This window comes from Aricia agestis, chromosome Z (assembly GCF_905147365.1).
Source record: "Aricia agestis chromosome Z, ilAriAges1.1, whole genome shotgun sequence".
In the NCBI taxonomy this organism is placed as follows: Eukaryota; Metazoa; Arthropoda; class Insecta; order Lepidoptera; family Lycaenidae; genus Aricia; species Aricia agestis.
Genome location: NC_056428.1, coordinates 26,362,721 through 26,376,854, shown reverse-complemented (window position 1 = coordinate 26,376,854; position 14,134 = coordinate 26,362,721). Strand labels below are relative to the sequence as shown.

The 14,134-nt window shown below is 32.2% G+C and overlaps 1 protein-coding gene across 1 annotated transcript in view; it reads right to left on the bottom strand.

Moving 5' to 3' along the window:
- LOC121738440 (titin) overlaps positions 1–14,134 on the bottom strand; it is a 130,448-nt gene that overhangs the window by 59,694 nt on the left and 56,620 nt on the right. The window contains exons 27-33 of the mRNA XM_042130481.1: positions 13,959–14,044; positions 13,452–13,672; positions 12,647–12,721; positions 9,334–9,438; positions 8,410–9,215; positions 7,806–7,866; positions 938–7,246 (exon numbers count right to left, since the gene is read on the bottom strand). Coding sequence (XP_041986415.1) covers positions 938–7,246; positions 7,806–7,866; positions 8,410–9,215; positions 9,334–9,438; positions 12,647–12,721; positions 13,452–13,672; positions 13,959–14,044 — 7,663 coding nt within the window. The remainder of the gene's footprint in view (positions 1–937; positions 7,247–7,805; positions 7,867–8,409; positions 9,216–9,333; positions 9,439–12,646; positions 12,722–13,451; positions 13,673–13,958; positions 14,045–14,134) is intronic.

The following is a 14,134-nucleotide window of genomic DNA, read 5'->3' as shown; positions in this document are numbered from 1 at the left end:
AAAAATTGTTTTTTTGTAAAAAATACAATGTTTCCCAGCACCAGTGCTCGATCCTCTGATGTAATGATGTATGACATATTTTATTGACAAATTGGCTCTCAAATGTATTTCCTGCAAGCTATAAGTTCTTATCTATTTGACCCTTATAGAGCTAAGAACGACCTCCAAATATGAAAGACTTAGACTTTACGATGATTTAGCAGTGAGAAGTCACCTACAGTCACCACGAAGAAAATAAGATAAAAAAGGTAGACCTTCAGAACTGCATACCTCTAAAAGAAACCACCGAAACTCCAAAGATGATGGTCGTCCTTACCTCTATAGGGGTCGTATACAGGAGAATTTTCTGTTTTATAGAGTGACGAAAGTCTAGCTCTCACCGATTCCTACTTTGTTAGATGTCTTAAGAAATATAATATATTTATAAGTTAACTGAGTACGACATAGATTTGGTCCAACGAAATCAAAATTATCCAATACACTGGGTTTAATTGCAAGTCATCGTGTCGGGAGGCAGCAGTAGGCCTACTACGAAACCGTTTTGAGACTCAAACAATCGGATGAGAATGCCGCGTCCTGCTCTAACAACGTCATTTCACGTTTGTTAGAGTAGGACGAGGTATTCTCGTACGATTGTTTGAGTCTCAAAACGGTTTCATGGTACGGCCCCAGGTACACTGTGGTAAAAACTAATGGATATGACAACATAGCAACTATGGCGTTCTGAATTCACTTTTTTCAATACCTACATCAAGATACTCTGATTAGGATAAGCAGTTTTTTTTTTTCATATAATAGTAAAGTAATTACGCCATAGAACCCCATTTAGTAGACCTATGTTACCCAACTTTTGTCCCGACGCCCGACGGTATGCAATTACACCACTACTTGCGTATATTACAAATATATAATATAATATGATTAACAACATATTTACCTTCTCTTTTTATTTCAGGTTGAAAACTGAAAACTTGATCTTGAATTTCTTCGATGGAATGAGAAGGACTTTCAAGTTTTACCCTCTCGATATCGTATGGTAAAGAATGCTCTTCTGTAACTGTGTAAATAGTTTCTAATTCGTTCGATAAAGTTATATTTGTGTGCGATATTTGTGGCTTGGGTATGGCAAAACTTGCATCTAATTCTTTATGTAAGCTTATATTATTAGTAACAATCAAAGATGTAAGATTTTCTGTAGACGTGGGTGATATTATATTTTGTTGTTGTGCCCTTTGTGTATTTAAGATTTCTGCGCTTGTTTCTGGATTACTCTCAGTGCATATAAGATACTGTGTCACTGGTTTTATGTCTTTGTCCGCAAAGTATAACTTTGTATCAATAGCTTTTATTTCTTCAGGCGTTATTTCATGACATACTTCTTGAACTTTTACGCTTTCTAGTGTTATTAGAGAGGATGAAGCATTTCTGGGTTCGACATGTGAAGGAATATTCAAATCATCTTCTTTATCATGAATAATATAACTTGTTTGATGTAAAGATTGGAAAGGAATTGTTTCAGTATTGACAGTTTTTTCGTTGTCACATGATAGTGTTTCGAGCGATTCTATATTATCACTTATAATAATTTCGGTGTGTTGTATTGATTCATTTAGGGAAATTTTTTCTTCAGGCTTATATCCTGATTCTTTCACTGATTTAAAATAACTTTCTGATTCGGGACAAATATTTTCAGAAACAGAAAAACTCGTATGGTATGTTAAATCCATAAATGCTTTACCTGATTCAGCGCTTGGAGTGTCGTTTAGATCATTAACATTCTCTAAAACTTGAGTACTTGTTGACAAAGCCGTCTGTATATTTACATGACTTGTACTTGCTTTTTTAGTTGAAGCAGCTTCACTGTCGACCAAATTTTCAACCATTTCCTGTGTATGCATTTCCATTTGTTTTAAAGGAATATATAAATCAATTTCTTGTCCTGCTTTTTTCGGCTCTTCTCTGATTTTACTAGTTATTTCTGTGACATTCTCTTGAATCACATTTTCCTGAGTTGTGTAGTTACTTTGAGTTTGCCATGTGCTTCTTACTTCTGTCTTTTCATGACCAAAACGATCACTTATATCAATCGAGTTTTCAAAAATTTGTTGCTCTGTTGTGAACACCGATTCAGAAGGCACAGATTCTTTAGATAATGCTTGTGATAATTTTAATTTGTTTTCTTCAACAATGTCAAGGTTTTCATCAGCTTGTACCTCTGACATTAGTAAAGTTTGATTAATATTAAAATCCTGAATTATTTTAGCTTCGTGCGCTTTGATTATATTTTCTTCTGCGATATTTCCAATAGCTTCAATTACTTGCTGCTGAATTTTATTTACACCTTCAGCTATAATTATACCTTCAGAAGCCGTCTTATGTTGATGTATATCCTTTTTAACTTCATTAATATCTTCCAATAAAATGGTTTCTTCGGTAGTAATGTGTTTAACAGTACTTATTTCCATAGTTTGAGCTTCAGGCTTTGCTTTGAAATTGGTAGTTATTTCCTGCTCTGAATCGTCAGGAACAGTATCTGTGACATTAAGAGGATAGCTTAAGTCATATGTTAGTGATGGTATTTCTTCCCTTTTTTTGGAAATTGCTTGAATAGCAGTATCAACTTCCGATGGTAAAATCTCTTGAACTTGGATACATGTATTTTCATTTAAAGATGGTTGTAAATTTAATCTTTTTGTTTCCGTTATATCTTTTAGTGGTTCTTCCTTTTCTCCTGTCTTAATATCATCAACAGTAATGGAATAAGCTAATTCTATATTCGGCTCTACGATATCGAATTTACTTGGTAAAACTGTTTCTAAAACAGTGTCATTTTCCATAGTATTTATTTCTGTTACATTAAGATGACCATCAACTTGAAAATCTATTTTAGATTGCTTAAATTCAATTTTGTCTACTTGTAAGTCTTCTTGCCTCTCCTCGCTGTCTGTTTGTTGAATAAATAGAGGCTTTAATGGTTCTGTGAAAGTTCCTACTATTTCTTTAGCATTTAATGTATCGCTTTTTAATGGTTCATCACACTCTTGAAAGTAATTCTCCTCGATATTAATATGCTTGTGTGTTTCAAGGCTTATACTGTTTGTAACCACGTTTGGTGTTAAATATTTATTTAATTCGCCTTCTTTTTCTGATACTATTGCTTCCATTACGTTTATGAATTCTAGTCCTCGAATATGCTGATCTGCTGTTTGAGGCTTATGTGTGTCACTAACATGTACGTTATCTTCCTTTTCATGAACATTTACCTCGCTGGTTTGTATAGGTGAATGTAGCTGTATGTTCGACAACTCTTTTAGTTTTTGTGGTTGCTCTGATTGAGTCAACACTAAAGGCATTTCCGAGTCTGAAACCACCATTTCAACTATATTTAAAGATTTTTGATCACTTATTGTAAGATGTGGAGTTTTGATATTCATTGTGGTTTGACTTAAATTGTCTTCCTTTTCACAAATATAAATTTGTGTTTCTTGGACCGCTTCTTGAGAGTTTTGAGTTGTATGCGCGTGCACAAGAGATTCATTTGGAACAATAAAATCATCTGTGTTTTGTTGAGTAAACACTTGCTCGGTTTTTAAAATTGTGTTTTGATGACCAATACTTGGTGTTGCCTTAGTTGCTAACGACTCAAACGATTTTATTATTGAATCACCTTCTTTTTCATTAGCTTGAACTTGTAGCACTTGAGCTGAAGTACTCGCTTCCACAAGAGTTTCATTTGCTTCTAATTTTATGTGTTGATGTGGAGCAACATAAGGTTCCTCTCTTTCGCCACAAATTAATTCAAAGCCATCGACGTATGCTTGATTTTCATCTACTTTTAATTTAGCTATAGTTGTTTTTTCCTTGTCGATTCTTAGGTTTTCTGTTTCATGAGACAGTGTGACTTCTGATCCTAATGTGCTTCTATACGGCACAAATGAAATATTCGCATCGTATTGTTCTATTGATGGAGTTCCTTCAAAAGTATTTGCTTTTTCTACTATGTCCACAGACATTTTTGTTATAGCATCCATAGGAGTAATATTAGGTATCGCAGTAAATTCCTTACTTAGTTTTTCAGAAAAATATGATTCTTTTTCGCCAAAAATTGTTTCGGTCAATTCTATAGATGTATTTTCTACCGGGATAACTTTAGATTGTTCTTCTAAAAATATTTGTTGTTTAATATCATCCGCATTTTGACTAACAATAACTTCTTCTAAGTTAGGAACCTTCTTATAAATTTCATCAACCCTGCTGAATGCATTTTTCATTGTTGGTAAAGAAAACCCTGTTTTTTCTTGCAAATTATCAATCTGCGGTAAAGTTTCTGATGTTTGTACAGCATGTTTAGGCGTTACAGATACATTTACAATTTGTTTGTTTGGTTCTTTAATTTGTAATATATTTTCTTTTTCTTGTGACAAATCTTCTTGATATTCTGGAACTAGAAGACTACTAAAGGAGACTGAAGGTTTCTTGGATGTTTCTTCTTGTTTAATGTCTAATATTCCAATAGAAGAATCAGATATAGTCTCTTCTTGGATCATGGCTTCGGAAGTTACTGAAGATACAGTTGCTTCTCGCTTACTACCAGTACTTTGAGATTCAAAAAGTGAGGGCATGTGTTCAGAGTAAACTTTTTCAACAACTAATGCCTCAATAGGTTCATATTTTAAAGAGCTATGGACGAAATCTGGTTCATCCACTTTTAACACATTTTCCTTTTCATTACACTCTGTTGTCGAAACCGTTATTTCTGTATGTGCTATGTTCCCGACAAAAGCATTTTGGATAACCGGCGCAGCTTGTTCCTCCTTCGGTGCAACACTAAAATCTGTAACTATCTCACTTGCTGTTGCCACAGGTCTTGATCCCGAAACTTCTGGCTGAGCTCTAACCATATCTGGCTCTACTTGTTTGCTCAACACCTCTTCTCGTTCATGGTGTTCGGTTTGCAAAACATCAATGGTATTATTTTGTATAACTACGTTCGGCTCTATAAACCTATGTTGCGGTTGCACTACATTTTCTATTACATCTTGAGTTTCCAGACTTTCGTTTTCTAATATAACTACAGACTTTAATAACTCTGAATTTATTTTTGCCTTTTCTGAGAAGGGTTGCACTTGACTTAGCTCACCGAAGGATTCCGGAAGTGTTAGTTCGGTAACCAAAGGAATTTTTTTGTTAACATCCATTTTCATTTTCGCGTTTTCATTTAGGACTGTCGACAAATCTTTTGTATTAAGTTCTATTTCTGTTATGTTCGCCATAACTTCACTTACATTCACGCTTTCATTTGAAATAAAATTCGTTACAGCCCTTGATGATCTGGTCTCAATTTCATTTAGAATTTCTGTCTGTTCTTGAGGTACATTTTGTGAAACTGTGATTTCTTCAAACAGGTCTTGACGAGATTTAGGTAATTCCGTTATATTTTTTTCAGATTCCAGGTAATCAACTTGGTCTGATATTAAAATTTCCTGTGATATAGGAGCAGTTAAATTATGTGTAGTGTCAAATTTAGCATGCGTTATATTAGGCATGTTATTATTTAAAAACTTGTCCTCTGAGTCAGAAGGTCTTACTTCTATCACAGACAATGGTGTATTAGGTATAACACTCATAATCACAGTTTCTGGTTTTTTACTTAAGTAATTTTGAGGAGTTTCTTGATCATGAATATACGGATTAGAAATTATCTTCGCACTTTCAGTTATCACAGCTTCTGTAGCAATTTCATGAGAAAAACTTTTCGGTTCCGAAAGGTTTTTCATTGAATTCAATTGCAAATTTTCTGAAGTAATTATTGATTCCATTGGTGTTATTGTTATTTTAGCCTTGTTTTCCATTCCACCATTGTCTAATGGGAAATCTTCTTCTCTTTCATGTATATTTGTTTCTTCAGTAATATTTTTTATCAACGTTGATACACCTACTTTAGCGTTACTACCAGCAGGTACATGCTGTTTATCAAAACCTGTTTCAGTGTCATGAATCTCAGTTTCAGAGCTAATTTTATGCTGATGTTCTGTGAAACTTATAGAAGCTTTCTTTTCACAAACTTTTTCTGTATATAATTCTTCTTCTTTAATATTTGACGTAGTAATCAAATTGTTAAGACTAGTAAGCAATATTAAATCCTCTTGTATATTGGATTGTAACGGTAGCTCGGCCATTACAAGTGCACTTTCTGTTTCTTGTGGCTGATTAACAGAAACGATAACACTGTCTTTAGAAGATATTTCCACGTTAGCGGCTTGGGCAGGAGGCAATTTCAATGCACCTAAAGATCCTTCCTTTTCTTGAATATTGAGAACTTCCGTTAACAGCTGATTTGACACGATAACGTCTTTTCTAGCCATTTCAGTAGGAACGATTAACTCAGGGTAATATTTACCAGACTTATCTTCTACAAAAACTTCTCCTACTTCAACTGATTCTAATAAATTGTAATTAATAACAGGATTCACTAATTTTTCTAAACAAAGATCAATTATTTCCTTTTCTTGTATGTTTTCTTGTACTTCCGTAACATTTAATCCCAATAGAGGAGAAACTGTTACTGACGCATTAGACTTTGTTATGGCTTGTGTATCTAATGGAGCTTCTTTTATGTTAGCTTCATAATCTAATATATTAAGAGCATCTTGACATATTAATGTTGGTTTGGCATTCTCTTCAACATTTTGTTGTTCTTTAATTTCTTCGGTTGTAAAGTTAATAAGTGCTTCAGAAGTTGTGATACTTTCAGATTGCTGAATATTTCTATTAGCTTTATAAATGAGTGGCATTTTTGGCACATCACATAAATCGAGACTATTTTCAGCATCAACTGCTGTAACTTGTATTGGTTCAATTTCTGTTAAAGACTGCTTAACTTCGACTGGAGATACATCTTTTTTTAGTTGAACGATAACTTCTTTTTCTTGTGTCTCTTGGTTTTCATTAACAATAGGATAAAGTGTGTCAACTTTAAGGTTAGCTTTTACAATATGCTTATGTGCCTCTTCTTGTATGTGTGTAACTTGACTTTCAGAAACAACTTCAATTTTACTGTCATGTATATTCGTGGTTTGTGCAAAAATACGTTTATCTGTTTCAATATCCAGCTCTGTTGTAACTTCTTCAATATATTTCAGCTCTTGTTCTGAGTTTAATTTAATTTCATCGTTGTCTATTTTTTTAATTTCTTCTTTAAGCTTTCTTTGCCTTTTCTGTTTAAGTTGCTTTTTCTCTGTCGCATCTGTGAAATGTCGGTAGAGTCAATATTGTCTTCTAATGATAAAATGTTAAAACGAGAATACATAACTTAACTTTTACAGTATATTTAAAATGTGTTTGTCAATATTGTTAAGTATCATGAATTAAGTTTCGTGTTTTACATATTATTATGAATGTTAAAAGCAGCAGTAATACTTACATAAATGAAGGTTATTGCTACATCGCCCAAAAGATGCACAATCTTGAAGCCCATTAATAATTAAAAACGAAAGCTGTATCTAATATGAAAAAGCATTAAAATAATAATTAAGCTAAAGTTTTATTTTTAAGTTAGTATACTTGTAAGGCATTAAATTAGTATATAAATAAATATATTATTTTTAAGAAGCATGAGTAAAAATATATTATAAAAAGTTATTAAAAAATCTAAAATTTGAGTTATATCCATAAATTGTTTTTTAAAGATAAAAGCACTTGATGAAAAGTTTACATTAAAATATAATAATATGATACCCGACTATTCAAAAATATTATTGCTATAAAGTAAACAAACAACTTTAGTTTCTTAATACTATTTCTACCTTTTTTGACAATCGATTCAGAAGATATTGCTATTTCTTGAGTTGCTGATTCTGCAATGACCTGTAACATTATGTGGTTTGTAGACACATTACTTTTACTACATTAATGGTTATATATCTAAAAAAGTTTTTTTTTGTATTTATATTAATTTATTGTATATTTTGTAACTTCACAAGATGACTTCAACATGGATTTTATTAAACTTTAGTTTATAGGCGGGTAATCTATACATCTATACATATTTATTTATAAATAAAATTGGTGTGTCTATTTGTAATATTGAAAGAACCGTTTTTTGCTACGTGCATATAAATCTATATACGATACATACACCAAAACAACATTTTTTACAATTTTTGTCTGTATGTCTGTCTGTGTTTGTTCCGGCTAATCTCTGAAATGGCTGGAGCTATTTTGCCGGGACCTTTTTTGGTAAGCTGATGTAGTAAGGTGTAACTTAGGCTACTTTTTAACCGACTTTCAATAAGGAGGAGGTTATATTTTACTTTTTTCATATTTGTTAGCGGACTATCCATCTTTGTTATTATACTTTGTTAACGCGGACGAAGTCGCGGGCAACAGCTAGTTAAATAAATAAAATACCTCTTGTACTTCTTTGTGTTCCCAGATCCTCGGCTTGAAGTCCTCTGGATAAAAGTGAGCAATAACTTCCTCAACAGATGAATGCTTCAATTCGACCATCTTCATAAATGCTCGGAACCCAACTTTTGCTGCAATAGTGTCTTCATTGTCTACAGTTTCTTCAGTAAGTATTTCTGTTATAATTGCACCATGACCTTGCCTTTCAACAAGCTGCACAAGAGCCGATTGAGATGAAGGCATTCGAAGAGAAGGAAAATATTCAGCATCGTAAAAACTTTCAATTTCATCCACGCTGATTCCGTTTCGCAACATATATCCAATTTTAGCTAATTCCCTTAAAGGTGATTCTCCTGGCCCAAATTCCTTTGCGTTTATTACTTCTAATAATTCATTTATTTCAGCTGCGATTTTAGAATCTTCTTCAACTCTCTTCAAAATACCTCTATGTGTTTCATAAGGAAGTGTTTCTAGAGTTTCTGTTACGTCGATCCGCTCTTGAGCTAAAGTTTCAGTTTGTGGTTGTACTACCTGTAAGTCTGTCTTTTTTACTTTTTTCTTAATTTTTTGATGTATCTTTGTCTCTTCTTCTTTAATTTGTAAAACTGTTTGTTTATCATCGGCTTCGAATACTTGTAATTTTGCCTTTGTTATTGCCATTCCAATATCACTGACAGCTTTACATGTGTAAGTACCTTCTAAATCTTTACTTGCTTTCTTAATATGACAAGTGGTTCTATTATTAACATTTTCAATAATGAATCTTGTGTCACTCATTATAGCTTTGTCATCTTTGTACCATATGATTTCTGCAACAATGCATATCATTTGTATAATACATACATAGCTTCAAGCGATATTCAGTTACAATTATTAACAATAGTGTAATATTATTTTTTGATATCGAAACAAATGTTTAATTTTTACCTGGCTTAGGATTTCCACTATACATAGCCTCAAATGTTACAGCTTCTTCTTCCTCTACACGCTCCCCCAAAATGTGTTGAACAAATGTTGGAACTGATTGAGATGCTAGGTGAAACATAAAAAAGTGTTTCTCAATAACATTAAAAAAGCAAAGAAAATTTTAAAAAACATTTATGTAGTTTTTAGGGTTCCGTATCCAAAGCGTAAAACGGGGCCCAATTACTGAGACTTCATTGTCTGTCCGTCTGTCTATCTCCTGGCTGTATCTCAAGAACAGCTATACCTAGAGTTCTGAAATTTTCACAGATTGTGTATATCTGTTGCCGCTATAACAACAAATAATAAAAACAAAATAAAATTTATATTCAAGGGGGGCTCCCATACAAGAAACGTGATTTTTTTGGCCTTTTTCGCTCTATGTCGATAATAGTAACAGTAAGCATTTGAAAATTTCACGAAATTGAAAATTTAAGGAGGGCTTCAATACAAAAAACAAAAATTTTGGCCTATTTTTGCTCTATAATAACGGTACGGAACCCTTCGTGCACGAGTTCGACTCGCACTTTTTTCATTTCATATTATTCAGCTTAAATCTTTTTCTGAATATTTTTTACATAATTTGACGATTTTTCTAATGAAATTCTACTTAAATTAATATTCACATTAATTATTATTATAGTGCGCGCGGAACTAGTTGGCCGCGCCTTCGGTAGGGACGGACAGAGTGAGGGGGCGGGTTGCTTGCTGCTCGCAACGTACATGAGATTAGATAGTGACCACCAATCTCGAGATATCGTTGTGGCGGTACCCACAATTCGCCTAACATTCCTGTATCGCGCTATCGAAGTTTTCTGAGTCGGTATATATACGACAGCTGAAATGTATCACGTGGGCTTCGGCCTGACCGGGCATACCACCTCGCTCGGTCGGAAGATCTTCCTTTGGAGCCTCCACGCCATTATTCCCACATCGTGAACAATAATTATTCAAGTATTGAAAACAATAAATTAAAGACAATTTATTACTTTTATATTATATACTATTGACATCGGCTTTCCGTTTTTAGGGTTCCGTAGCCAAATGGCAAAAAACGGAACTCTTATAGATTCGTCATGTCTGTCTGTCTGTCTGTCCGTCCGTATGTCACAGCCACTTTTCTCCGAAACAATAAGAGCTATACTAATGAAACTTGGTAAGTAGATGTAGTCTGTGAACCGCATTAAGATTTTGATACAAAATGGAAAAAATATTATAAATTTTAGGGGTCCCCATAGGTACAACTGAAACAAAAAAATATTTTTTCATCTAACTTATGCGTATGGGGCATTTATGGATAGGTCTTTAAAAATCATATTGAGGTTTCTAAGATCATTTTTTTCTAACCTGAATAGTTTGTGAGAGAGTCTTCCAAAGTGGTAAAATGTGTGTCCCCCCCACTCTAACTTCTAAAGTAGGGGCATGATAATTCTAAAAAAGATATATGATGTACATTACTATAAAAACTACCAACGAAAATTGGTTTGAACGAGATCTAACAAGTAGTTTTTTATAGGTCATAAATAGTAAACATTAATTTACTTAACTTTCATTAAATGAACTGAAATATAAAAATAAATCGAAAACATTTTCATTTCATAGAAATAAACTTTATTGCTGCTGCAGAACCCTTCATGGGCGAGTCTGACTCGCACTTGGCCGGTTTTTTAAAAAACGTACGCACTTTGAATATTATTTCCTTAGATTATCTTTTTATGGGCTGACTCATCTTGCTATAATGCAATCTCTGGTGCGTTCTGTCTAACTAAACCATAAAGTTAATATACCTAGCGGAATAGAGCAACAATCTCGAGCTGTCAAACGAAACCGAAATTGGTTTCATCTGTGTGTAATAAAAATAAAGTTAAAAAAAAAACTAAAACCCGACTACTAAAACATGCTCTAAAAATTATGAAACAAGAAAACAGTTTATAGGGATATGGAAATGTTCAAAGGAGAGCCGTTGTCGTATGTATGCCCCTTCATTATCTATAATGAATTTTATTACTTAAAATAAATAAAAAATATAAAATCTGGCTTTTAACAATAACAAAACATTTTGTTTTGTTTTGTTATTGTTAAAAGCCAGATTTTATATTAGTAATAAAATTTAAATAATAATTTTTATTCATCCTAATAATTGCTTTATTTACATGAAAAATTCTTGGATGCCTTTGATTGTTCATAGAAAAGTAAAAAACCATAATTGTTGAATTTTTTCAACGGAGATCCTTTTTAAGCCCTTTTAAGTAACAATAATTGAACATAAAAATACCGTAATTGCTTTATTTACATGAATATTTTTTAATGCTTTTGAATGTTAATAAAAAAGTGAAAAATCAAAATTTTTGAATTTTTTCAACGGACATCTCATCTCATATAAACCCTTTTAAAATTTGCTCAAAAGAATAATATAAGAAATCTGGATTTCTTGTTTTGAAATAATCAGCGTTTTATGTTAACATTAAAATGGTGACTATTAACAAATTAACAAAAGCATAACAATTAAACAAATTTTTATAATTTATTTTTGTTTACGGATTATTGTTAATTGATATGTGTACTTAGTACTTACACAATTTTTTTATTCCTTAATATTAATATTTAATCACTTAAAATATTTTTTTTACTTCACGTAGCAGATTGCGGTAAATCACGCGAAACCCGAACCACGCGTATTTACTGTTACTTTTGCCGCTTAATGAAAGTTATGAGGATTGTTGATAAGGTTCCATGAGATATTTTTTAGGAAATTTCCTGCTCTTTAAGGTTCTATTTTCCAATTTTGATTATCTCAAATAATTTTCGTAATATAAAAAAAAACCAAATCCTTCTTTTTTTGTTTACTTATTGTTTATAACTTTTGCATTTTTTTCAGCCCCTCTTGTAATTTTGATGGAATGTTCTAGATGGTATTTCGAATCGAATGAGACCAAAAATCATAATTTTCGGTGCATGAGATCAGGTTTTGAGGAAAATGGCACTTGTGGATCAGACTATTTATAGTGCTCGCGGAACTAGTTGGCCGCGCTTTCTTAAAAAATCCTAATTTTTTAAGAAATTTCCTGCTCTTTAAGGATCTATTATCCAATTTTGATTATCTCCCCCCTTCTTTTTTTGTTTACTTGATTGTTTATAACTTTTGCATTTTTTCAGCCCCTCTTGGAATTTTGATAGAATATTTTAGATGGTATTCCGAATAGAATGAGACCAAAATCATAATTTTCGGTGCATGAGATCAGGTTTTGAGGAACTTAAAATGACAGTAATTGTATACCTTTAAGGGCAGCTTGTAGTTCTTCCATGTGTGTTACCCACGCTGGTTTTCTATATTCCTTAGTGCCAATAATTCCTGTAAATATTAGAAATACCATTAGATCTACAAGTACATTTAATAATTTTAAGAACTTATTATTAATACTAGAGATCGCCCAATGGTCGAAATTCGACTGATTTAATTTCGTTTGTTCTATGCATTATTTTTAAGAGTATGAAGTTGGCTACAAAAAGAATGCCCTAAATCAGTTCCTGATTGGCACAATTTGGTAAATCTTAAAAAAAAATTTTGAAATCTCAATCTCAATAGAATTTTGACATCCCGGTATTCGAGAGGTTAATTTGAAGATAAAGTAAGATACCTTTTCGTAGTATTATGATACTGTACTGTACTGCATTTGACTCGAATACTTGTATTTAATTGTTTTAAAAAATATGTTATAGTGTGTTTTGTATTGTACAGTGCATATTCCCTTATACGAATGATAATACCATATATGCCTATTGTTTAATATTAAAAATATCAAGTGTTTTCAAATATAATAATTCATATTTGAATTTACATGATCAAAAACAATAAAAAATTGCGTGTGTCATATTGTATAAGTATATATACTTAAAAACCAAATTATTGTATAATGTATATTTGTTGGGGATAGGGAATGGGTTATTTTACCGCTTCTTTAGATACGCTAACAATTTTTACAACCTGAATAACTGAAATAAAAATAATATTAAAATTAACATAATATTGAAATTGAAAAATGTTTTCATTCTCAGTAAGAATTTTTCAGTTTATAACTTACCCTCTACAGACAGAGCTGCTATTGTGGAGGTAACTCCCAGAGGATTAAATGCTTCAAACACAATTTCCCCTGTATCATCTTGGTATACTTCTGGTAATATCAAGATTGACGTGCCATCTTCCAATTCTTCTATTTGATATTCTTGTGAATGTTTGATTTCTACACCCTGTTTAAGCCATCTTATTTCTGGTTTTGGTACTCCAATAGCTTTTGCTTCCAATCTGGCCAATCAAATATTAAATTAAATTTATTTGGAAATTATGTTTCGTATCTTAAAGTAAATTGAATTTCTTTCTCGAAGTATTTTTAAGGACGTAGGTTACACGTTCAGTTTCTCATCAATCTGATACATCAACCTGATAAAGATTGACGCGAAACTGAACGTCGAACTCACGGATTGAGCGACTGATCATTTTTTTATAGTAATCTTTTTAGCCATCAATCTGGCGTATAAAAAGTATTTTATTTTAAGTCTAAAAAATAGTTAGTAGCAGTAAAAATACGAACCTTGTCAATTCGCCCTCTGTTGTCGAAATCACTGTAGGCAAAGCTATAACAATTCTCGGAGAAAATTCTTCGACATCGTTTATTTTCTGAAGGCATAGGAAAAAGATTATTGGTAACAGAAATGGAATAAAAAAACATCGAAGATAGACATAAATATAAATTATTAATTATAATGC